The sequence below is a fragment of the Rhagoletis zephyria genome, unplaced genomic scaffold, assembly GCF_001687245.7.
Source record: "Rhagoletis zephyria isolate East Lansing unplaced genomic scaffold, Rhagoletis_zephyria_1.1 Rzeph_scaffold_00091, whole genome shotgun sequence".
Classification (NCBI taxonomy): domain Eukaryota; kingdom Metazoa; phylum Arthropoda; class Insecta; order Diptera; family Tephritidae; genus Rhagoletis; species Rhagoletis zephyria.
Window position 1 is genome coordinate 193141 of NW_016157175.1, and position 25267 is coordinate 218407.

Consider the following 25267-nt stretch of genomic DNA (forward strand, 5'->3'; position numbering starts at 1 on the left):
GAAGAACCCTTTAGTAACCCTATGTATTTTTCTACAGAGCTGGATGCGCAGCCATGCCGCCCTTCACCATGTGGTCCTTATAGCCAATGTCGTGAAGTAAACGGTCATGCGGTCTGCTCGTGCATTACCAACCATATTGGTACACCGCCGTCTTGTCGTCCCGAATGCTCGGTTAGCTCCGAGTGCGCGCAAGATAAGGCTTGCGTGAATTTGCGCTGTGTAGATCCATGCCCGGATACTTGCGGCAACGAAGCGCGTTGTAAGGTAACAAACCACAATCCGATTTGCACTTGCCCAGTTGGCTACTCAGGAGACCCGTTCATACGTTGCTTACCTGTTGCAAGTAAGACACTAAACACTCCATTACCCACTTCAACGTTAACTCTAATTGTATTTGCCTCACTTAGGCGAAGAACCGCGTTTGCCATCACGTCCAACCAATCCATGCGTACCAAGTCCATGCGGTCCAAATTCACAGTGCCGCGCTGTGGGCGAAACCCCAGTTTGCTCCTGCTTGCCGAACTTCGTGGGCCGCGCGCCCAATTGTCGTCCCGAATGCACGCTCAGTTCGGAATGTCCAGCCAATTTGGCTTGTATAAATGAGCGCTGCAAGGATCCCTGCCCTGGTTCGTGCGGTTTCAATGCCTTCTGCAATGTGGTAAATCACTCGCCTGTATGCAGTTGTGAGACTGGCTACACCGGCGATCCATTCGCCGGCTGCAATCCAACGCGTAAGCTATTACCGCAGCCTATTTCGTTATCGGTGGCGTCAATATGACTAACTCTTTCTTCACTTGTTAACCCTTTTAGCAGCCGCAATACCCGAAGAGCGTCTAACGCCTTGCATTCCCTCACCCTGTGGCCCCAACGCTGAATGTCGCGAACGTAATGGCGCCGGCTCATGCGTCTGCCTGCCGGAATATTTTGGTGACCCCTACAGCGGCTGTCGTCCCGAATGCATAGCGAACTCTGATTGCCCACGTGATAAGTCTTGTGTCAACAATAAATGCAGCGATCCTTGTCCAGGTGTTTGTGGCTTGAATGCCGAATGCCGCGTTTCCAATCACGCGCCCAATTGCCACTGTCTACAAGGTTACACGGGTAACCCGTTGAGCGCTTGCCGGGAAATACCACAACTACCGCCAGCTCCAAGTATGCAAGATGATAAACCTACTAACTACCTAACCAGTCGAACCTTTTACTCATGCCACCGAATACCTTTTTTCTTTACCCGCACAGCCCCGAAAGACACTAATCCCTGCATCCCGTCACCATGCGGCCCCTACAGTCAATGTCGCGAGGTGAATGGTCATGCCGTATGCTCCTGTCAGACGAACTTTATTGGCTCTCCACCGAATTGTAAACCCGAATGCATCGTTTCCTCTGACTGCGCACAAAATCTTGCATGCCAAAATCAGAAATGTATCGATCCCTGTCCTGGTACCTGCAGTAGCGAAGCGCGTTGTCAAGTCATTAACCATTATGCAGCGTGCTCTTGCCCGCCGGGTTATACGGGGGATCCCTTCAGTAGATGTATTAAAATTAAACGTAAGCATGTGTAGTTTTTGAAAAGTATACGGCGGTGGGGACTTGGCGTCAGAAGTAGGGAAGTGTGCTGGCTATAACTTTGATACAAGTGCGCTTCTGAGTTGTCTTCTAAGAGCAAAGTGGATGACACGCTTCTGCCGCAAGGTTCCCTGCCTAAACTCGTTCTTTATTTGCTTGCATGTATCATTAAATAACTGTGTATTTTCTCTCTCTCTTTTGTTATTTTCTCTACTTTTATCTCTTCTATATAAATATTTGTGTTCTGCCTGTGTAAAACCTATATACTGTACTTACAACTATGCCAAACTATGAAAACTTACTATCAACCAACTATGAAAACACTACTACTACTACTGTGAACACAACCTATCCAACACTGCCTGCTGCCTGAACGCCTGCCTGCCTACCTACCTGTGTGTTTAACATCTATCTTCCTGTTGCCTCTGTGGGTGTGTAGTGGACGTGCCTTCTGTAGTAGTTAAACCTGGTAATCCATGTATACCTTCACCGTGTGGACCCAACTCGAAGTGTCTCGATGTTGGCGGTTCACCTGCATGTTCCTGCTTGCCTACCTACTTGGGGCGACCGCCCAACTGCCGTCCCGAGTGCCTAAGTAGCTCAGATTGTCCAGCTAATTTGGCATGTACCAATCAGAAATGTACAAATCCTTGTATCGGCGCATGCGGTGTACATACACAGTGTACGGTTATAAAACACAATCCTACGTGTCAATGTGAAATTGGCTATACTGGAGATCCTTTCTCTGGCTGTGCTATTGTAAAAAGTATATACTTTCGAGCGACATAAATATACACATTTTTATTTAGGCACTTGAGCACTGCCGAGTTGGACATGCGAGTTTTTTGACTCTTCCGAGAAAGAGAGAAAATTATTTATTTTGGAAAGAATTTCATTCATAATCTGATGCGTTTGATGGTACAACATCGAAGCGGCTTAAACTCAAACTCACAAGGACTTATTGGAATTTGTTCCAAAATACATCACATCTGAGAAAAAAAATTTAAATGATTTTCTCTTAAACAAAAACTTCCCTAGTTAACTGCAACACCGCTTTAAAGTGTCTCAAGTGTCTAGTTTGTAATTACTAATTTCAGGCCATATTTTTACACCTTCTTCCCTCCTCTCTTTCACCTTACAGTGACACCCACCGAGGAGCCACGCAATCCATGCAATCCCAGTCCGTGCGGCGCTAACGCCGTTTGTCGCGAACGCAATGGCGCCGGCTCGTGCTCATGTCTACCTGAATACTTTGGCGATCCGTATAGCGGCTGTCGTCCAGAATGCGTACAGAACTCGGACTGTGATCGCTCGCGTGCTTGCATCAATAACAAGTGTCAAGATCCATGCCCTGGCGTTTGCGGCATCAATGCTGAATGTCGCGTACTAAATCATGCACCGAACTGTATGTGCTTTGATGGTTACACCGGCGATCCACATCGTTCCTGCGCTGTTATCGAAATAACAACTATGACGCCACTGAATCCATGCCAACCCTCGCCTTGTGGTCCCTACAGCGAATGTCACGAATCGAATGGGCACGCTGTTTGCTCATGCGTCGATGGATATGTCGGTGCGCCACCCACTTGCAAGCCAGAGTGCGTCGTCAGCTCGGAGTGCCCACAGAATCGCGCTTGTATTAATCAGAAGTGCGCCGATCCATGTCGTGGCGCGTGCGGTAATAATGCGCGTTGTCAAGTGGTGAATCATAATCCGATTTGCACTTGCGCGGCTGGCTTGACCGGCGATCCATTTACATCATGCGTGGAGGAGCAGGAAACACCGCGTGATCCACAAAATCCTTGCGTGCCGTCACCATGTGGCCCAAATTCGTTGTGTCGCGAAATCGGCGGACAGGCGGCTTGTTCCTGCCAATTGAACTACGTAGGTCGCCCGCCAAACTGTCGGCCGGAATGTAGCAACAATGATGAGTGCCCTAACAATTTGTCATGCCAGAACGAACGTTGCGTCGATCCATGTCCTGGCTCTTGCGGGCGCAATGCCTTCTGTAAGGTTGTGCAACACAATGCGATCTGCTCGTGCGCCGACAGCTATGAAGGCGATCCTATTTTGGGTTGCGATTTAATAGAACCAGTGCTGCCGAAGCAACCGCCTACATCACCGTGTGAACCCTCACCTTGTGGCCCACATGCCGAATGTAGAGAGCGCAATGGCGCCGGGGCATGCTACTGTCATGACGGTTTCGAAGGCAATCCCTACGATACGGAGCGCGGTTGCCGACGCGAATGCGAAGTTAATGATGACTGCTCAACAGCTCAGGCTTGCGTGCGCTTCAAGTGCGTTGATCCATGCAACAACATTTGTGGCGAATTTGCCATATGTTCTGTAGAGAATCATGTGCCTACTTGCAACTGCCCGCCTAGCTACACCGGCGATCCGTTCTTCCAATGTAAACCGATACCAGTTACGCCACCACCTATCATCAACCCTTGCGTTCCATCACCATGCGGACCGAATAGTATTTGCCGCAACATAAACGACCAAGCTGTATGCTCCTGCCAATCCGGCTTCATTAATCAACCACCCAACTGTCGACCTGAGTGCGTTGTAAGCTCAGAGTGTGCGCCGGAGCGTGCGTGCGTGAACAACAAATGCGTGGATCCATGCTTGCATACTTGCGGCATACGCGCCATATGCACGACAAAGAATCACAGCCCGATCTGTACTTGCCCGCGCGGCATGACTGGCGATCCATTTGTACAATGCTCAAAGATACGTAAGTAGCCTCACGACCAAGTTATTCATAAGCTCAATTGCATTTTCTAACTCTTTCCCTCACCCAACCCTCTTCTTATAGCAATTATTCATGACGTGGAACCCACAGAACGTCCACCGTCCTGTGTTCCCTCGCCTTGTGGTCCTAACTCCAAATGCCAAATTGTCGGCGGTAGTCCGGCTTGCTCTTGTCTACAAGACTTCATCGGCGCACCACCAAACTGTCGTCCGGAATGTGTGCTGAATTCGGAGTGCGGTCCAACTGAGGCGTGCATCAACCAAAAATGTCGCGACCCATGTCCCGGTTCTTGCGGTTTCGAAGCCAAATGTCACGTGCTCAACCATGTGCCAATTTGTAACTGCATTGACGGCTATACCGGCGATCCGTTCATCCGTTGCAGTCCCATACCACCAGTTACGGAGTCACCAAAAACTCCCAACGATCCTTGCGATCCAAGCCCGTGTGGACCAAATGCCGATTGTTTCAATGGCGAATGCCGCTGTCAAGACAACTATCAAGGCAACCCTTATGATGGCTGTCGTCCAGAGTGCACGCTCTCAGCAGATTGTCCACGAGACAAGGTGTGCATGCGCAACAAATGTGTAGACCCTTGCCCCGGCACTTGTGGCATCAATGCCATTTGTGAAGTGCTCAACCATATTCCAGTGTGCTCTTGCATAACCGGCTACGAAGGCGATCCGTTCAGCACCTGTAGACTTAAGGAAATAATTGAAGAGCCCAAGCAAGCAGTTTGTTCCCCTTCACCCTGTGGTGCGAATAGCCAATGCCGCGATATTAATGGCCATGCTGTATGCTCCTGCCTAGAGGGTTACATTGGCAGTCCACCACAATGCCGTCCAGAATGTGTTGTGTCTAGTGAATGCTCGGCATTGCAAGCTTGCGTTAACCGAAAATGTACAGACCCTTGCGCAGGCGCATGCGGTATTGAAGCACGTTGTGAAGTTATTAATCACAGTCCTATTTGCGGTTGTCCGCCTGGAAAAACTGGCGATCCATTTAAACGCTGTCTGGATATACCACCACCAGAACCGCCGCGAGAACGTGACCCTGGCATACCGCGCGATCCATGTGTGCCTAATGTTTGTGGTCCTAACTCGATTTGCAAAGCCAGCGCCAACGGGCCATCCTGTCAGTGCTTGCCAGAGTTCTTTGGTTCGCCACCAAATTGCCGTCCAGAGTGCATTATCAATCCAGACTGCCCGTCGAGCCAAGCATGCATCAACAACAAGTGTCGCGATCCTTGTCCAGGCTCGTGTGGCACAAATTCTGAGTGTCGCGTGATTAGTCACACAGTTTCCTGTTCGTGTCCTGAAGGCTTTGCCGGCAATGCCTTCGTGCAATGTGTGCCAGCTATTGAAGAGCCTGTCAAACCATGCGAACCATCGCCCTGCGGTCCGAACGCCGAATGTATTGAACGTAATGGTGCGGCTTCATGCAAATGTATCGACGACTACCAAGGCAATCCCTACGATGGGTGTCGGCCAGAATGTGTGCTCAGCTCTGACTGTCCGACGGACAAGGCCTGCATACGCAATAAATGTAAGGATCCATGCCCTGGCATTTGTGGCTCAAAAGCGCAATGTTATGCGGTTAATCACGTGCCGAACTGTGTGTGCAATGACGGCTATACCGGAGATCCATTCTCAAACTGCCAACGTCAAGTTGCGCCACCACAACCACCACCACAAGGCAATCCATGTCAGCCATCACCTTGTGGGCCAAATAGTAAATGTCGTGAAGCAAATGGTCTTGCTGTTTGCTCATGCTTAGACAACTTTATTGGTGCGCCACCCAATTGTAAGCCAGAGTGCACCGTCAACACGGAATGTCCACAGAATAAGGCCTGTCATAACTTCAGATGCGCTAATCCTTGCGCCGGTACATGCGGTGTGGAGGCGAAATGTGAAGTCATCAACCACAATCCGATATGCAGTTGTCCGCTAGATATGACTGGCGATCCATTTTCGCGCTGCTATCCAGCACCACCACCTGCGCCCAGAGACGAACCTAAGACACCGAAAAATCCATGCTTCCCCTCACCTTGCGGCCTCTACGCTGAGTGCCGTGTCAGCGGCGATCAACCGTCCTGCTCGTGCCTGCCCAACTATATCGGCGCGCCACCCAACTGTCGCCCGGAATGCGTCGTCAACACTGATTGTTCTCCGGAGAGGTCCTGCATAGCTGAAAAATGCCGCAATCCATGTGAAGGCACATGTGGCATCAATTCCGAGTGTCGCATACAGAACCACCTGGCAATTTGTACTTGCCGCAGTGGCTTTACTGGCGATCCATTCTCGCAATGCGTGGAAATCATCGAAGTCAAAACACCACCGACTGTATCAGCCGATCCCTGCGATCTGCAACCCTGTGGCGCTAATGCCGAATGCGATAATGGCATCTGCACATGCTTGCGCGATTATCAAGGAGATCCGTACGTAGGCTGTCGACCTGAGTGCACGCTCAGTACCGACTGTTCGCCGCACAAGACCTGCCTCAACAAGAAGTGTGTAGATCCATGTCCGGGAACTTGCGGCCAGAATGCGCAGTGCGACGTCAGCAATCACATTCCGATCTGCAGTTGCCCAAAGGGTTACACCGGCGATCCATTCATCAATTGTCATCCCGAAGTACAACGTGAACCAACACCGAAAGATCCATGCCAGCCCAGTCCTTGCGGACCCAACAGCGTATGCCAAGCTAGCGCACAAGGCGCTGTCTGCGCCTGTCAACCAGGCATGCTGGGTTCACCACCGGCCTGCAAACCAGAGTGCATAGTCAGCTCCGAATGTTCGCTGCAAACAGCGTGTATACAAAAGAAATGCGTAGATCCCTGTCCGGGCGCATGCGGTCAATTTGCCAAATGTCAAGTGATCAACCACAATCCGATCTGCACTTGCAACGCCGGCTACACAGGTGATCCGTTTACGCGTTGCTACGTCGAAGAACGTGTCATCGAAAAGACACCAAATGCGAATCCTTGCGTGCCATCACCATGTGGACCGAACTCTGAATGTAAAGTGGTCGGTGACAGCTACGCTTGCTCGTGCGCCGTCAGCTTCTTGGGTAAACCACCTAATTGTCGACCAGAATGTACCATCAATCCGGAATGCCCATCTACGAAGGCATGTATACGCCAGAAATGTGAAGATCCATGTGTTGGCTCTTGCGGCTTCAATGCGCGATGCAATGTGGCCAATCACATGCCCATCTGCACCTGTGAAGTGGGATATACCGGTGATCCATTCACCGGCTGTCAACCAGTACAAGGTAGGACCGCAATTTTCTCTTTATTTTATATGAAAATGCTGCAGGCACAACCGTTAAAAATCACAAATCAATTAGCTTTTTAATCAACGAAGTTGGGCGCTTTTATAAAAATAAAATAAAATGCTACTCTTATATTCATTAAAGCATTGGAAAACGGTTGTTACCTGAATGGGAAATTCTGTGCGTGGAATGAGGGATGCCGCAAACATTTATATATGAAACAAATTGGGTATTCCTTCAAAACATAGATATTGACTCCATTTTTAATTAAAAAAAAAAAAAAAATCGGCATCTTCAAAATTCCACCCCAGAATTGATCATCCTTAATTTTTTAACAAATTGGAACAGATTAAAATTGGTTTTATGTGTATGTATGTGTACTTGCACGGTTAGCAATTGCACCGCGAGAAATCAAGTAATTTAATGTGTTGAAACTTTTAATAAAACAATTTCTGATCTTCTATTTGCCAAAGATTGCTTTTAACAATTTTTCTTTGTTTAGACTGATATTTTTAAGTGTTTTTTTTTTTTTGATTCCGTAGTAATTAAATTAATTTTTTTCGTTTCATTTAACAAAGTTAACCGTTTACGATCTCGGTAGCAATAAGTTTGTTAGACAGTTAAAATTTTGATCCTGATTTTGACCTGAAAAATCTTTCATATCCCGAGGAAGTTTCACAGTCCTAATGGTTGAAGATAGGTTTCGCTTTCTGATTGGTATACTCTGGACCCCTGGACAGCAAAAAAAGTCTAAAGTTTTGAAGTGACAGCCCGTATCCAAAAATAAATAAATATAAATTTGTTTGTAGTGGGAACGTTAGGTTACCTTGGTTAGCTATATATGTATATCCTCCACAGATGAGAGGGGCCGGGGAGGCTAAATTGCGAATGTTGGACATTGACACAGAAAGGGCTCTCGGATATCCACCATAGCGCGCTTGCGGTGTTAGACAGATTCCCTTAACCCGCTCAAGACCATAAGCCTATAATAAAAAAAGCTCAACTTAGTTTTAAAATGTTATAAATTGAAGGCTAAAAAAATTGCATAACTAAAAATTAAACACAAATATTTCCTAAAAATTGTCATTAATTTCAACTAAAAGCTAATTATTTTCTAAGTATTTTATTCCAAAATTTTATTTTCGTTCATCACGTCATTTTTTTCTATAAAATAATTTTTTCAAAAACTATTTTTAAGACTTTTTTTAATTTTTTTACGTGTTTTCCCAATTTGTTTTTCAAATACATATGTGCTGTTTTTCTTCAAAGAAGTAATTTTTTTGGGAAAACAGTTTTCATAATTTTTGTTGACATTATTTTCTTAACAAATAATTTTATCATAAAAAATCTTAAAATAACATAGTTTTTCTCGACATAGATTTACCGTAATAATATTTTTTTTTTCAAAACATTCTAGTTTCTAATGTTTGGTATTTTTTTTCAATTTGGGTAAACAGATTTCTTTCCTAAAAAACTGTATTTTCCTGTTATTTTTTCTTGAAATGAAATTTCCAAAAAAAATCTAAGAACTACCTTCATGTTCCCTTTATATTTGTATCCTAAAAAATTTTTATTTTTTAAACTTATTATCAAAGATAATTTTTCCCAACATAAATTTACCGTAAAAATAATTTTTTTCTCCAAACAAAATTTTAGTTTCTAATATTTGGTAACTTTTTTTAAGTTTTTTCCCAAATTATGTTAATATCGCAAAAGTAAACTTTTTTTAAATAAAATTTCCAAAAAAAACCCTTGTTTTGAAAAATTCATTTTTTTTCTAAACTTTCTAACTTTCTAACCAGCTGAATTAAGCACATTTAAAAATTTAAAATACTACTGAAAACTCACACAATATCCATTAATAAATGGACTAAATTTTTAGGAAATATGTTTTCCTTGGTCCTGAAAGGGTTAAATAAATCAACTAGTTTTGTTTAGAGATAGCTAAGACAGAGGGATGAACATATTTGAGAGTCTTGCCAATACTTTAGCTAGCGCATCAGGCTTCTTATTCCCAAGTTTTCCTTTTTTACCTGCAGCGTGCAGTAGATGGTCATGCGTCTATTGGTACTGCCCTTATGCCACCCTTACTGGCATTGAATACGAATTAGGGTTTTTTATATTTAGCTTCCGGTTCTGTAACTTTCCCCGGTCTGTCCACTTTGTTGCCCGAATCCGTCAGGAGAATTAACTTCGAATGTTTCGAAGCAAAACAAAATTCGAATACCTAACTTCAGTTTGACCTTCTACGTCCAGTTTGTAAATGGAGTTACTACTGATGGATTGAGTGAAAGTGTTAAGCTCCGAGTTTTGAAGGAACTGAAAAGTTTTGAAATATTTAGGGTACTCACAGTTCTATATTATCTACTGTGTTAATTTTGCCACCTGGTAACTTTAAAACATTTTACCATGTGGTAACTTTGTTTGTTGTTGATTCCCATACTAATTAGAGATAACACTTTTGGGCAAAATTGCTAGACTTTGTCTCATGTTTATGTTCTGTGTTAAACTGGCATCTATCGCTGCTTGTACATACATACATGAATTTCGCTTTGGGCGCAGCGCTGCTTGTACATAAGTTTCTCTTTGCGCCTGCCTGGAGCTGGCAAAGGTTATTTTTTTTTTTAATTTTTGCGCTGTGCTAGCTGAGTATAAAAAAGAGAAGAGAGAATAGAGAGAAATATGTATGTGGTTTGTTGATGCTCTCTAAACACAAACGCGTGAAAGGCAAACGGTCTAGCAATGCGTGGTATTGTTGATCAACTTAATACTTTATTTAAACATAAGGGTTGCTCACAGTTCGAGTGTGTTATCTTGTTAAAGTTGCCACCTTTTAACTTTAGAAGTAAACTGTGAGTACCCTAATTATTTTTCAAATTGCAACATACCAAGCCTTAACTGTGGAGGAAACTTAAGCGGCTTTTTGTTTTCAAAATTCGCTCTGTGATGCAGAACTACCCGTACGGCATTGATATGCCTTAGGGCTCGTTATGTACCTAAGTCATTAATGTTATTGAACGACAATAAAATCGAGCTGCTCTGAGATCGATAGAGGAGGGAGTTTTGTTGTAGAAAAGTCGATAAATATTTTGATTTGGATCAAATTCGTTCCAAATTGCTATATCTTCTCAACCTGTCGAAAGAGTCAACCACTACGTAGGGAACTAAGCAATCCTTTCATTGAGGGGGAAAGAAAGATTTTTCAATGCATTTAAGTAACACCATGACGGTCGCCCGAGTAGCATGCTTTCGAAAGGTCCAGTGCAACTAAGACTATCCTATTACATTGTCTACGACTAATAGCGAACACCACCACAAAATGTGAAATTTTTTTTGGGAACAGTCGCCATAACCTATTTTGGGCGCGTCTATAAGAACCCCATCATATGTTGACAAACGGTTAACTTCGTGCTATCTATGTTTTTTTTTTGAATATCTTTTAAAGAATTTTATATTTATTGAATTTTGCTGTCACGATACACAGTTTATTTTTTAAGTTTGTATATGTGTCTGTATTTTTGTTGCACACACATACAATAAAGGTTTGTTTATTGTTTCACTACATATATGTATATGTACGTTCACAAAATAAATGTTACTATGTTACAAATCGCGCACGCACCACAACTGTTCTAATTTGTTATTATTATAATTATTTATTATTCACTTTAACACAAGCAAATAAAAATTATGTTTTTTACACTGTCAAACACAATGCATTGCAATGGGAAAAAAAAACAAGGTGCAAAAATTCGTGTACGCACATTTTAAATATTTTGTATGTGTTATATGTTGGTATGTTTTAAAATTTTGAGATTTTTGGCTTTAATTTTTTATGAAATATAAATTTTTTTACTTAATAAGTTTTTTCATTTTATTTAAGTTTTTTATGATTATGATTTATTCGTTTTCATTATCATTTTTGATTGTAATTAATGTTTTATTAGCTTATCTTCCACAGAAAAATAGTTTTCTTATTTTTTTATAATTTTACAATTTTTTCAATTTAACTTTTTTATATTACTTTGAGAATTTTGTAATTTTCTTAATTAGTTTTCAATACTTAGTTATTTTAGTTTATTCCTATTTTGGGTTTTTTACATTGAATGTTTTTAGATTTTTTAATTTTAAATTAATTTTTTTATTTGTTCTGAATAATTTTTTAATGTTTTTAATTTCTTAAATTTTGAGAATTTTAAATTTTTTTATTGTTATATATATATTTTTTTTTTGTACTCACCACGCTCACGACATATTTGTGTACATGGCACCTCATCCGCAAAATGCAAACTTCAATTGGCGCAAATCTCGTACGAACTGTCCGAATTTGTTTAGTCTTTGAAGGTGTGTGGCAGCTGTAAAAGGCATTGTTTTTATTATATTAAAATTGAAATTTTAACCAACATATAATGCTTATTATTTATCCATGATGTCAACTTGCTAAACGCTTTACTTGCCTCAAATAAAAAACGCCTTATTTACCGCCTCGCCTCCTAGGTTATACAAACCTTAACGCTGCCGTATTGAAAACAATAATACGCTTTGTTGTTGGAAATTTTACATGCATAGGTTGTTTTTGTAGCTGTAAGAAAGTTGCAAATGCGAAGAAATAAAATTAAACGCTTATTTCAAATAATAATCATTAGAATAAGAGCCCCTAAAACCAAGCTAACTGCTAGTCGGCCCTGAATTGCATTTACACTTTAACCCTCAAGTCTGTTCAAAAAAACAAACAAAAAATTAAATCGGACTGCCTTTAAATACTAAAAAAAAAAACAAAGGAATTTGAAACGCTTATTACAACACCAAAACAAAACTAAACAAATTGCTGTCCCTAATACCCCTACACACTACCACAAACGCTACAATTTGTTACACTTAGCGAAATACCTGCCGCATACTAAACCTTTGAAGTGCGTCAAAGTACTGCGTTGGTGTTTTTTTTTTGTGTTTTATTGCATACCGCCTGCCCTCTAACCGCCAAATCTAACCAGAAATGCCTTGAAACCCCTAATTGAAAACAATTCGGTATTTGCTGGTTTTATAAAATTTGTCAACGGCCCTAAAATTTGTTGTCTGCTCAACGTCGCTTTTTTGCAATCAGAATGACTCAACGCTGGAAGTATTGTATTTTTAACCCTTAACAAAGTTAACTATTTAAGTTAGTCTAAGTAAAGCTCTACTAAATAAAAAGACTCAAAATTATTTAAGCAAATAATATATCTAATAAAAAATTTTGAAATTGGAAACTAAAAACAATTGCGTTTTATTGCAAGAAAAAAAAAACAAAAATACACTGAAAATTTCGTTAAGCAATTCTCGAAATTTTTTACAGTAACAAATCGCTAAAGTAGACGCGCGCACATTCATTTGCACTCACACGCTCGCCATTTTACACTTAAACAAACACTAGCAACTAGCAATTTAACCAAAAAAGCCAAAACTCCAGTTTTAGTAAACAAAAAAAATCTCACACAAACGCAGGGTTGCACCGTATACTCGCATAAACCGTAACTTAACTTAAGTGCAACCGTTATACTCGTACTCGTAAGTGCACCGCAAATTATGTATTATCTAACTATTAAATTTTTTAAACGTGCTGAGTTAACCATTACACGTAATCACCGTAACCAACGTAACCACATTTACGTACACTACGTATATTTATACGTACTCGTACGTATATTTATTGTTGTTGTTGTTGTCATAGTGTGTGTGTGTTGGAAAAACCAAATAGGAAATAATCAACTAATGTGCTCTAATCCCACTGCTGTTTTTTGTAAAACGCAAAAGTGCAATAAGCTCTACTAAAACTACACAAATTGGATTTTAACCCAAAAAGCAAAAGATAAAAATAAAAATCACAAAATGCTGCTCAACTCAATCGTAAAAGGTGTGTTGACTTTACTAATGTCATTGCACTTGTCAATCCTCTCTAACTTTTTCTCTTTTCGCATCTTTCTCTCTCTCTCCCACAGAGCGTATTGTACACGAGCAAGTTACGCCGTGCGAGCCCAATCCGTGCGGCTCGAATGCCATTTGTCGCGATCGTAACGGCATTGGCTCGTGCCAGTGTTTAGCCGACTACTTTGGTGACCCATATCAATCGTGTCGCCCCGAATGTTTGCGTAACTCGGATTGTCCCACTACGCAAGCGTGCACTCAGCAGAAATGTCGCGATCCCTGTCCGGGTACGTGTGGCACGAACGCTGATTGTAGCGTCACAAATCACGTGCCAACTTGTACGTGTCACATCGGTTATACGGGCGATCCGTATCGTTATTGTCATGTGGAGCCAGCAGCACGTAAGCATAGCTTAGCAGCGTCTACGTACCTAATTACCAATGTGCTCATCTTCCTTTTTCGCTCTTTATTCTCTTTCCTGTTTGAAATCTATCAGCTATTCGTCAAGCGCCACCAACCAATCCTTGCCAGCCCTCGCCATGTGGTCCCAACTCGCAGTGTCGTGAACTCAACGGTCAGGCGGTGTGTTCGTGTTTGGAGCGTTATGTCGGTGTACCGCCGAATTGCCGGCCGGAATGTGTACTTAGCACTGAGTGCCCCTACGATAAGGCGTGCATCAATCAACATTGTCAAGATCCTTGTCCCGGCACGTGTGGCACGAACGCCGAGTGCCGCGTGCGTAATCACAGTCCTTTATGTCAGTGCCGTAACGGTTTTACTGGCGATGCTTTCACGCGTTGCTATCCCATACCACGTAAGCGTTACTGCAGTCCCTTAACAACAAAGAAAACCGCTTATTTTTATTTTCCTCAAACTCTAGCTGCGCCACCAGCAATTTCGTATATTGAACGTGATCCTTGCGTACCCTCGCCTTGTGGGCCACACAGCGAGTGCCGCAACATCAACGGTGTCCCATCTTGTTCCTGTTTGCAGAGTTACATTGGCGCGCCACCCAACTGCCATCCGGAATGTACCATAAGCGCTGAGTGTTCATCGAACAAGGCTTGCATACGCGAAAAATGCATCGATCCTTGCCCTGGCTCTTGCGGCTTTTCCGCGGAGTGTAGTGTCGTCAATCACACACCCATTTGTACGTGTCCCGATGGCTATACCGGCGATCCCTTCACCAATTGTCGTCCGCAGCCACCAGAACCTATCATTAGTAAGCAAAGTTTTACCCAAAACCATTCTTCACGGTTACATTACAAAAAACAATTTTTCGTTACTCAGATGAACCCACCGATCCTTGTCATCCGTCGCCTTGTGGCGCAAATGCTCAATGCAATAACGGCATTTGCACATGTCTGCCCGAATACCAGGGTGATCCGTACACAGGTTGTCGTCCCGAATGTGTTTTGAATACAGACTGTCCGCGCGATAAGGCATGCTTGCGCAGCAAATGCGCTAATCCCTGTCCCGGCACATGCGGCGAAAACGCCATTTGTGACGTCATAAACCATATACCCATGTGCAGGTGTCCAGACGGTACGGTCGGTAGTGCCTTCATCCGTTGCAGTCCGGCACCAAGTAAGCTCGCGTACTTTCATTTAGCCCCACCTAAAGGTACTTATAACTTGTGTACGTCTTTACCAGAAATTATAGCCACAAATCCATGCCAACCCTCACCTTGCGGTCCGAACTCTCAATGCCGCGAAGTCAACCAACAAGCCGTCTGTTCCTGCCTGCCCAACTTCATGGGTAGTCCGCCAACTTGCCGTCCTGAATGTGTGTCGAATTCTGATTGTGCGCCTACACAGGCTTGCCTGAACCAGAAGTGCGGTGACCCATGTCCCGGTACTTGCGGCATTGGCGCCAAATGCACTGTCGTCAATCACAGTCCCTTCTGCACCTGTCCGCCGCGTTTCAGTGGCAACCCCTTCATACGCTGCCAACCGATTAGTAAGAAAATGCTTTCCTATTACATCTCTGGAATAAGTCTACAACTGAGTTTAATTTTTTTACACAGTCGAACCACCCCGCGACATCACACCAACAGATCCTTGCCATCCATCGCCTTGCGGTCCATACTCACAGTGTCGTCCTATTGGGGAAGCGCCATCATGTTCCTGCCTCGAGTCATATATAGGGCGTCCGCCAAATTGTCGTCCTGAATGCGTCACAAGTTCAGACTGCGCCAGCTCTTTGGCATGTATCAATCAGAAATGTGTTGATCCTTGCCCTGGACGCTGTGGCTTGAATGCAGAATGCCGTGTGGTCAGCCATGCAGTTCAGTGCAATTGTGTGGTTGGTTACACAGGCGATCCATTCGTGCAATGTAGCCTGCCGCCAGAACGTGACGTTGTTGAAATACGCACACCTTGTAGTCCGAGTCCGTGTGGCCCCAATGCAGTATGTCGCGAGCGCAACGGCGCTGGTTCATGCACATGTTTGCCCGAATACTTTGGTAACCCCTACGAGGGCTGTCGCCCTGAATGTGTAATGGATTCAGACTGTCCGTCGAATAAGGCGTGCCAGCAACAAAAGTGTCAGGATCCTTGTCCGGGCACGTGTGGTCAGAATGCCGATTGCCAAGTGGTCAACCATTTGCCATCTTGTACTTGCATTACTGGCTACATCGGTGACCCATATCGTATTTGCACGCGTCCTGTTGAACGTAAGAATGTTTTCCCGTACACTTTGCTAACAATTCTAACTAATTTTAATGTACCCTCGCTACCACAGCCATGCGCACCGAGTACGTCAATCCCTGCCAACCCTCGCCCTGTGGTCCTAATTCTCAGTGTCGCGAAGCTAATGAACAGGCTGTCTGCTCTTGCCTGCCGGAATTTATAGGTACGCCACCAGCATGTCGCCCCGAATGCACCATTTCTTCTGAATGTGCCACCGATAAGGCTTGCATAAATCAGAAATGCGCGGACCCATGCGCAGCCGATCCATGTGGCAGCAATGCACAATGCCGCGTTAGAAATCACAGCCCGATTTGTACCTGCAACAATGGATTCACCGGCGATGCATTTACAAGATGCTACCCTATACCACGTGAGCTAATAGACACGGCACAAGCCATATTCTCTCATGCTGACCGCAAATTTCTTTCGTATTTAGCGCCACCTATCGAAATTGAACGCGAAGAATATCGTGACCCTTGCCTACCCTCACCTTGTGGCCCCAACGCAGAATGTCGTAATGTAAATGGCGTACCATCTTGCTCTTGCTTGGCGACGTTCATCGGTCAGCCACCCAACTGCCGCCCAGAGTGCACCATCAATGCGGAGTGCCCCAGTCAGCAGGCTTGTATCAATCAGAAATGTCGCGATCCCTGTCCAGGCGCTTGTGGCCAAAACACAGTATGCCGTGTAATCAATCATACGCCGACATGCCTGTGCATAGACAATTACGTAGGCAATCCGTTCATCAGCTGCAATCCGAAACCACCAGCACGTAAGACCTCAATTCAATGAAGCATGCAAATGCAGCGCGATCCTCAAACTCTGGTTTTCCTCTTCTTCCAACAGCTACTCAACCACCAGTGCACGACGATCCGTGCGTGCCATCACCGTGCGGCCCGAATGCACAATGTAACAATGGCCAATGCACTTGTATACCTGAATATCAGGGTGATCCTTTTGTAGGTTGCCGTCCAGAATGTGTTCTCAATTCAGATTGTGCGCGTGATCGCGCCTGTGTTCGCAACAAATGCATCGATCCTTGTCCCGGCACTTGTGGCACGAATGCGATTTGCGTTGTCAACAATCACGTACCCATGTGCCATTGTCCGGATAATATGTCGGGCAACGCGTTCTTTGAATGTCGCGTCAACGAAAGTAAGACCGAGATTTATTTATTGCCAAACATTTTCAAATTTGCTCCTTATTTCCATACTTCAGCGCCAATTTTGAGAAATCCATGTCAACCATCGCCTTGTGGCCCTAATAGCCAGTGTCGTGAGGTACAAAACGTAGGCGTCTGCTCTTGTCTACCGAGCTTTATAGGTAGTCCACCGCAATGTCGTCCGGAATGTACAACAAACTCCGATTGTCCGCCAGATCAGGCTTGTCAGAACTCTAAGTGTCGCGATCCATGTCCAGGCACATGTGGTTTCAATGCCGTATGCAATGTCGTCAATCACAATCCATTCTGCATATGTCGCGATCAAATGACTGGAGATCCATTTGTACGCTGCCAGCAGATAAGTAAGAGTTGTCACGAATTTTTGTTTTTCTTTTGTTAAACTTCTTTGGAATTTCCCACAATAGTTACTCCCATTGCTGATGTCACACCTGCCAATCCATGCATTCCCTCGCCCTGTGGTCCGAACTCCGAGTGCCGCGTAACGGGTGACTCGCCGTCATGCTCATGTCTGCCAGATTTTACAGGCTCGCCGCCAAACTGTCGTCCCGAATGTGTTTCGAACTCAGAGTGTCCATCGACGCAAGCCTGCATAAACCAAAAGTGTAAAGACCCATGTCCTGGTTTGTGTGGCCTGAATGCCAATTGTCGCGTCTTCAGTCACACACCAATGTGTCTGTGTGCAGTCGGTTTCACTGGCGATCCATTCTCGCAATGTAACCCAGTGCAAGCTGCGCCAATTGAAGTATTAAGGCCATGCAATCCCAGTCCATGTGGCGCCAATGCTAAATGCGAAGAACGCGATGGCGCCGGTTCTTGTCAGTGCTTACCCGAATACTTTGGTAACCCATATGAAGGCTGTCGTCCAGAATGTGTGCTCAACACAGATTGTCCATCGAACAAGGCTTGTCAAAATCAGAAATGCGTCGATCCATGCCCAGGTACTTGTGGTACGAATGCAATATGCCAGGTTATCAACCATGTACCTTCGTGTGAATGCTATGCCGGCTACATTGGTGATCCATATCGACTGTGTCAAGTTGTGCAAGAAGAACGTAAGCATACTATAGAGTTAACTGTGGCAACAAATATTTAATAAACCACATTCGTAATTATAGCGGCCAGAGTTTACGTTAATCCCTGTCAACCGTCGCCTTGTGGGCCCAACTCCCAATGTCGCGAAGTTAACGGTCAAGGCGTTTGTTCTTGCCTACCTGAGTACGTCGGCAGTCCACCTGCTTGTCGACCGGAATGCACATCAAGCTCTGATTGTGCCTCCGATAAGGCATGCATTAATAGGAAATGTGTTAATCCTTGCCCGGGTGTCTGCGGGCAGAATGCTGAATGTCGTGTTAGGAATCACAGTCCCATCTGTACTTGCAACAATGGCTTCACTGGCGATGCGTTCACGCGCTGTTTCCGTATTATAAGTAAGATCTTCCTCGTTTGAACGCTTTAGTAAATAAAGTCTGACCTCATCATATTATCTACTAATAGCACCACCATCACCGCCACCACCACAACGTGAACCACAAGATCCCTGCGTACCCTCACCGTGTGGTCCCAACTCACAGTGTCGCGACGCGCATGGCACACCCTCCTGTTCTTGCCTGCCGAACTACCTTGGTACGCCACCAGCCTGTCGTCCCGAATGCAGTCTCAACTCGGAATGTCCCAGTCATCAGGCATGTATCAATCAGAAATGTCGCGATCCCTGCCCAGGTTCTTGCGGCCTCAGCGCATTGTGTAACGTTATAAATCACACACCAATATGCACGTGCCAGATCGGCTACACTGGCGATCCTTTCACCATCTGCAATCCGCTACCACCACCGCGAAGTAAGTTAGAAGTCAGTTTGAAAGCATTCATATTTAGTACTTACTTATTTTTTCGCACAGTCGAAGTTGTGCCCCAAGACGATCCGTGCGTGCCATCACCCTGCGGTCCAAATTCGCAATGTAACAACGGCCAATGCACATGCATACCGGAGTATCAGGGTGATCCCTACACAGGATGCCGTCCAGAGTGTGTGCTTCACACCGATTGCGCTCGAGATCGTGCCTGCGTACGCCATAAATGCATTGATCCCTGCCCCGGTACATGCGCTTCCAATGCCATATGCGAGGTTATGAACCATATACCCATTTGCCGTTGTCCGGACGGTATGGAAGGCAATGCTTTTGTACAATGCACACCAACACCGAGTAAGATCACGAGTCGTACAAGCGCTTCTTGCACAATTCCTATATATCACACTTTTACAGAGTTGGATGTACCGCAGCATCCTTGTCAACCAACACCTTGCGGTCCGAATAGCCAGTGTCGTGAGGTTAACCAGCAAGCCGTTTGTTCCTGTATCGCATCCTTCATCGGCAGTCCACCCTTCTGTCGGCCGGAATGCACAACCAATTCCGAGTGCCCGCTCAATCAAGCCTGTCTCAATCAGAAATGCAACGATCCTTGCCCAGGCGTTTGCGGCAACAATGCGCTGTGCCATGTCACTAATCATAGTCCGTTCTGTCGCTGCCCCGATAGATATTCGGGTAATCCATTTATCAGCTGCCAACAAATTTTAGAATCACCGGCACCTCGTCCGCCTAGTCAGCCTTGTGTACCATCACCATGCGGTCCGTATTCAGAATGTCGTGTGGTGGGTGAGCAGCCTTCGTGCACTTGCTTGCCTGATTACAGCGGCGCGCCACCCAATTGCCGACCCGAATGCGTGACTAGCTCAGAATGTGCTACAAACTTGGCCTGTATTAATCAGAAATGCAAAGATCCCTGTCCCGGTTTGTGTGGCAATAGCGCTCTCTGCCGTGTACTTTCACACACACCAAGCTGCTATTGTCCCGCCGGCTTGGAAGGAGATCCATTCGTACAATGTGTGGAAGTGAAAATCCCACAACTTGATCATATCGATCCTTGCAATCCAAGTCCATGCGGTCCGAATGCGCGTTGCGTGCAACGCAATGATGCCGGCTCATGCCAATGTCTACCTGAATATTTTGGTAATCCATATGAAGGCTGTAGGCCCGAGTGCATGCTCAATTCCGATTGTCCATCCAACAAGGCCTGTCAGAACATGAAGTGCCGCGACCCATGCCCCGGCACCTGTGGACAAAATGCCAACTGTGCGGTGTTGAACCACGTGCCAACATGCAGTTGTCTGTCGGGCTATAGTGGTGATCCATACCGCGCTTGTCAAATCGAGAAACAACGTAAGCCAAAGTGTAAAATATAAAGCTTAGTTCCAATAAATATAGAAAATTATCTTACAACAGCTATCAAGGAATATGTCAACCCGTGTCAACCTTCGCCGTGTGGCCCCAATTCGCAGTGCCGTGAAATAAACGAACAGCCTGTATGTTCATGCCTCCCCGAATACATTGGCAGTCCGCCACTTTGCCGCCCTGAGTGCACCATCTCGACCGAGTGCGCATTGGACCGGGCGTGTATCAATCAGAAATGCGTCGATCCCTGCCCGGGCACATGCGGTCAGAATGCCAATTGTCGCGTACATAACCACAGTCCTCTATGTTCTTGCCGCGCAGGTTACACTGGAGATGCTTTCTCGCGTTGTTTTGCTATACCACGTAAGATAAAGCTTTGATTGTTGTCTAGAAAATGGAGATATATTTACATTTTCTACTGCAGCCAAACCACCAGCACCAGTGCAACGTCAGCCCATTGATCCTTGCGTGCCCTCACCATGTGGTCCGCATTCGCAATGTCGTCGAATTGGTGATTCGCCATCGTGCTCTTGCCTTCCTAACTACATTGGGGCGCCACCAAATTGCCGCCCGGAGTGTACTATCAACGCGGAGTGTCCAAGCAACCAAGCGTGTATCAACGAAAAATGTCGCGATCCTTGTCCCGGCTCTTGCGGTTTAGGCGCTATCTGTAATGTTATCAATCACACGCCGAGCTGTGTCTGTCCCACGGGATATACTGGCGATCCCTTTACTTATTGTCTGCCAGAACCACCGCCAAAGCGTAAGCCTCCGAAAAAAGTTGCCCCTATAGTTACCCTTCTAATTATCCACTCTCATTATTCATTTAGCGCCTGCCAAAGATGATCCCTGCAATCCCTCACCCTGCGGTTCAAATGCCCAATGCAAGGATGGCATTTGTACATGTCTACCGGAATACCAGGGCGATCCTTACAACGGCTGTCGCCCCGAATGTGTTCTCAGCACCGATTGTCCACGCGACCGTGCCTGCATACGCAATAAATGTGTCGATCCTTGCCCAGGCACGTGTGCTTCAAATGCTCTTTGTAGCGTCATCAATCATATACCAATCTGTTCGTGTCCAAACGGCATGTCGGGCAACGCGTTTATCCAATGCTCGCCGATACCACGTAAATATTATTTTCTCTACGCTCTACCATAAGAACTTTCCACATACTCCCTTACCTTCAACTTACAGCACCCGCTAAGGTCAACCCTTGTCAGCCCTCTCCCTGCGGTCCTAATTCACAATGCCGTGAAGTGAATGAGCAGGCTGTCTGCTCCTGCATACCAGGCTACATAGGCGCTCCTCCAAGCTGCCGTCCCGAGTGTACTGCTAATCAGGAGTGTGCGGCCAACTTGGCATGTGTAAATCAGAAATGTGTTGACCCTTGCCCTGGCAGTTGCGGACGTAACGCACAGTGCAACACCGTCAATCACAATCCTTTCTGCACGTGTCTACCGCAATATACAGGTAATCCATTTGTCGCCTGCCAACGCATCATCGAACAACCGCAGCTGGACGTCTCACCAACCAATCCTTGCCAACCCTCACCTTGTGGACCCAATTCAGAATGTCGTTCAGTGGGCGACACACCATCGTGCAGTTGTCTAGCCAACTTCATAGGCACACCACCGTACTGCAAGCCAGAATGTGTCTCGAACTCGGAGTGTCCCTCAACGAAGGCCTGCATCAATCAGAAATGTAAAGATCCTTGCCCAGGCCTGTGTGGCTCTAGTGCTGAATGTCACGTCGTATCGCATACACCGCGCTGCATTTGCTTACCTGGCTTCACAGGTGATCCGTTCACGCTTTGTCAGCCAGTACGTATTTCCGCGCCTATTGAAGTACTCAATCCATGTTCGCCATCGCCTTGCGGCGCCAACGCAAACTGCCTCGAACGTAATGGCGCGGGCGCTTGCCAATGCCTGTCTGAATATTATGGTAATCCCTATGAGGGCTGCCGTCCAGAGTGCGTGCTTAATTCGGACTGCCCCTCGAACAAAGCGTGTCAGAATCAAAAATGTCGTGATCCGTGTCCAGGTACCTGTGGACAGAATGCCGAATGTAATGTCGTCAATCATATACCAACTTGCAACTGCTACGTGGGTTACACCGGAGATCCGTACCGCTATTGTACAAGACCAGCTGAACGTAAGCTAGCGATTTTGAATTTTTACTTTAAACAAACTGTACTGACATGTGCTAGAGGGATAAAGCCACGGGAAAGTCTGCTGCTGGAACTGAAGAACTTTCGTTCAGCTCCCAGCAGCACTTTGGTCTTCACTGGTTTTATTTCCGCTACACAAGCAGTACATGTAGCTCGTTGTTGTCGTCATTGTATTGTATGTAGTCACTAACTTTGTAACTTTGTTTGGTTCATTTTCAATCTATGTACATATAACAAAAACAAAAAAACTAATGTAGCCATAGTACAAGAGTACGTAAACCCATGTCAACCCAGCCCATGTGGACCGAATTCCCAATGTCGCGAAGTTAACGGTCAAGCTGTCTGCTCATGCCTTAGTGAGTTTATTGGTGTGCCACCATCCTGTAGACCCGAGTGTACATCCAGTTCAGAATGTGCCAGCGATAAGGCGTGTATTAATCGTAAATGTGTCGACCCTTGCCCGGGTGTTTGTGGACAAAGCGCCATTTGTCAGGTGCGCAATCATAGTCCAATATGTTCCTGTCGCACCGGCTTGACAGGCGATCCATTCGTGCGTTGTTACCCACTACCACGTAAGCAAAGCAATGCATTTAACGCGCAACTATTTTTACCAAATCCAATATCTAACCACTCTGTCGTAGCGCCAACACCACCACAACCCGCCGATGTCTATCGTGATCCCTGCGTGCCATCGCCATGTGGCCCATACGCCACTTGTCGCGTTCAAAACAATGTGCCATCTTGTACGTGCCAGCCGAACTATATAGGCGCCCCACCAAACTGTCGACCCGAGTGTTCGATGAATTCTGACTGCCCGAGCAGTCAGGCGTGTATTAATGAGCGTTGCCGTGACCCCTGTCCAGGTGCATGCGGTGTGAATACTGTGTGTAATGTTGTAAATCATATACCCAACTGCGTTTGCCAACCCGGTTATATAGGCGATGCATTCGTTGCTTGCCAGCCAGCGCCACCACCTCGTAAGCTTTGTTTGGATTTACTTATCCCCACTACCTAACCTTTGCCTATAAATTATAGCACCACCGCAACAAGAACCCATTGATCCTTGCAATCCTAGCCCCTGTGGGGCCAACGCAATCTGTTCCGGTGATGGGCAATGCGCTTGTCTCGCCGACTACCAGGGTGATCCGTATGTCGCCTGCAAACCGGAGTGCATACTTAACACCGAGTGCGAGCGTGATCGTGCCTGCATACACCAGAAATGTGTTGATCCCTGCCCCGGAACTTGTGGCACGGAGGCTATTTGCGAAGTTTATAATCACGTGCCCATGTGCCGTTGCCCCGAACGCATGACTGGCAATGCATTTGTGCAATGCTTAGCAGTACAGAGTATGTTTCCTTCGTATAAATTTTTTCAAACCGCCCCACTACAACACCATTATTTCTTTCCACCAGCTGATACTTACCGCAATCCTTGTCAGCCCTCACCATGCGGTCCAAACTCACAATGTCGCGAAGTGAACTCACAAGCCGTATGCAGCTGTTTACCCAACTACCTAGGCAGCCCGCCGTCTTGCCGTCCAGAATGCACCACGAACTCTGATTGCGCGCCGAACCGCGCGTGCCAGAATCAACGCTGCATGGATCCATGCCCTGGAACTTGTGGATTGTATGCGAAATGCACGGTTGTCAATCATAATCCCTTCTGTACTTGCAATGAACGCTACACAGGAAACCCCTTCGTGCAGTGTCGTCCGATAAGTGAGTTTAGCACCTGTTTGAAGTAGTCCCCTTTATGACCCTTACCCCTTCGCCTATCCAATTTAGTTGAGCCAGTGCGAGATGTTGTGCCAGTCAACCCATGTCAGCCCTCACCTTGCGGTCCGAACAGTCGCTGTCAACCTGTGGGCGATTCACCGTCTTGCTCCTGTCTCGAGAACTTCTTTGGTCAGCCACCGAATTGTCGACCCGAATGTGTAACAAACTCTGAATGCGCTTCGAATAATGTGTGCCGTAATAATCGTTGTGTCGACCCCTGCCCCGGACTATGCGGAAATAATGCTCTGTGTCGTGTTATAAGCCATTCATCAATGTGTTACTGTGAGAGCGGTTACACTGGCGATCCATTTGTGCAGTGCACTTTGATTGTGCGCGAACCCACTGAAGTTGTTGATCCATGCAACCCCAATCCATGTGGTCCCTTCGCCGAATGTCTACAGCAAAATGGCGTGGGTTCGTGTAAATGCCTTGCGGAATACTTGGGCAATCCTTATGAAGGTTGTCGTCCTGAATGCGTACTCAACACCGATTGTCCATCGAACAAGGCGTGTATCAATCAGAAATGTCGCGATCCCTGCCCGGGTACTTGCGGACTGAATGCTGAGTGTTTCACCAGAAATCATTTGCCCACATGTTCCTGCTTATTTGGCTATGTAGGTGATCCGTATCGTTATTGCGCGGTTGAGGAAAAACGTAAGACAAACTTTGACTCTCAGAGGATTGTTGCCCAGTGCCATTTTAACATTCCCTTCCCCACATTTTA

At 45.7% G+C, this 25267-nt stretch overlaps 1 protein-coding gene across 1 annotated transcript in view; it reads left to right on the forward strand.

Annotated features, from left to right (window-relative positions):
- dpy (fibrillin-like protein dumpy) overlaps window positions 1–25267 on the forward strand; it is a 231098-nt gene that overhangs the window by 178468 nt on the left and 27363 nt on the right. Inside the window, exons 29-59 of the mRNA XM_017630594.1 lie at window positions 38–343; window positions 408–731; window positions 811–1152; window positions 1240–1548; window positions 2006–2332; window positions 2708–4303; window positions 4385–7591; window positions 13570–13896; window positions 13992–14309; window positions 14376–14717; window positions 14786–15082; window positions 15149–15454; window positions 15522–16169; window positions 16238–16555; window positions 16622–16957; window positions 17032–17340; window positions 17404–17709; window positions 17773–18420; window positions 18484–18795; window positions 18863–19204; window positions 19265–19570; window positions 19631–20584; window positions 20648–20959; window positions 21021–21359; window positions 21427–21726; window positions 21795–22751; window positions 23025–23339; window positions 23409–23744; window positions 23803–24114; window positions 24181–24486; window positions 24553–25197. Of these exons, the coding sequence (XP_017486083.1) occupies window positions 38–343; window positions 408–731; window positions 811–1152; window positions 1240–1548; window positions 2006–2332; window positions 2708–4303; window positions 4385–7591; window positions 13570–13896; window positions 13992–14309; window positions 14376–14717; window positions 14786–15082; window positions 15149–15454; window positions 15522–16169; window positions 16238–16555; window positions 16622–16957; window positions 17032–17340; window positions 17404–17709; window positions 17773–18420; window positions 18484–18795; window positions 18863–19204; window positions 19265–19570; window positions 19631–20584; window positions 20648–20959; window positions 21021–21359; window positions 21427–21726; window positions 21795–22751; window positions 23025–23339; window positions 23409–23744; window positions 23803–24114; window positions 24181–24486; window positions 24553–25197 (16302 nt within the window). The remainder of the gene's footprint in view (window positions 1–37; window positions 344–407; window positions 732–810; window positions 1153–1239; window positions 1549–2005; window positions 2333–2707; window positions 4304–4384; window positions 7592–13569; window positions 13897–13991; window positions 14310–14375; window positions 14718–14785; window positions 15083–15148; window positions 15455–15521; window positions 16170–16237; window positions 16556–16621; window positions 16958–17031; window positions 17341–17403; window positions 17710–17772; window positions 18421–18483; window positions 18796–18862; window positions 19205–19264; window positions 19571–19630; window positions 20585–20647; window positions 20960–21020; window positions 21360–21426; window positions 21727–21794; window positions 22752–23024; window positions 23340–23408; window positions 23745–23802; window positions 24115–24180; window positions 24487–24552; window positions 25198–25267) is intronic.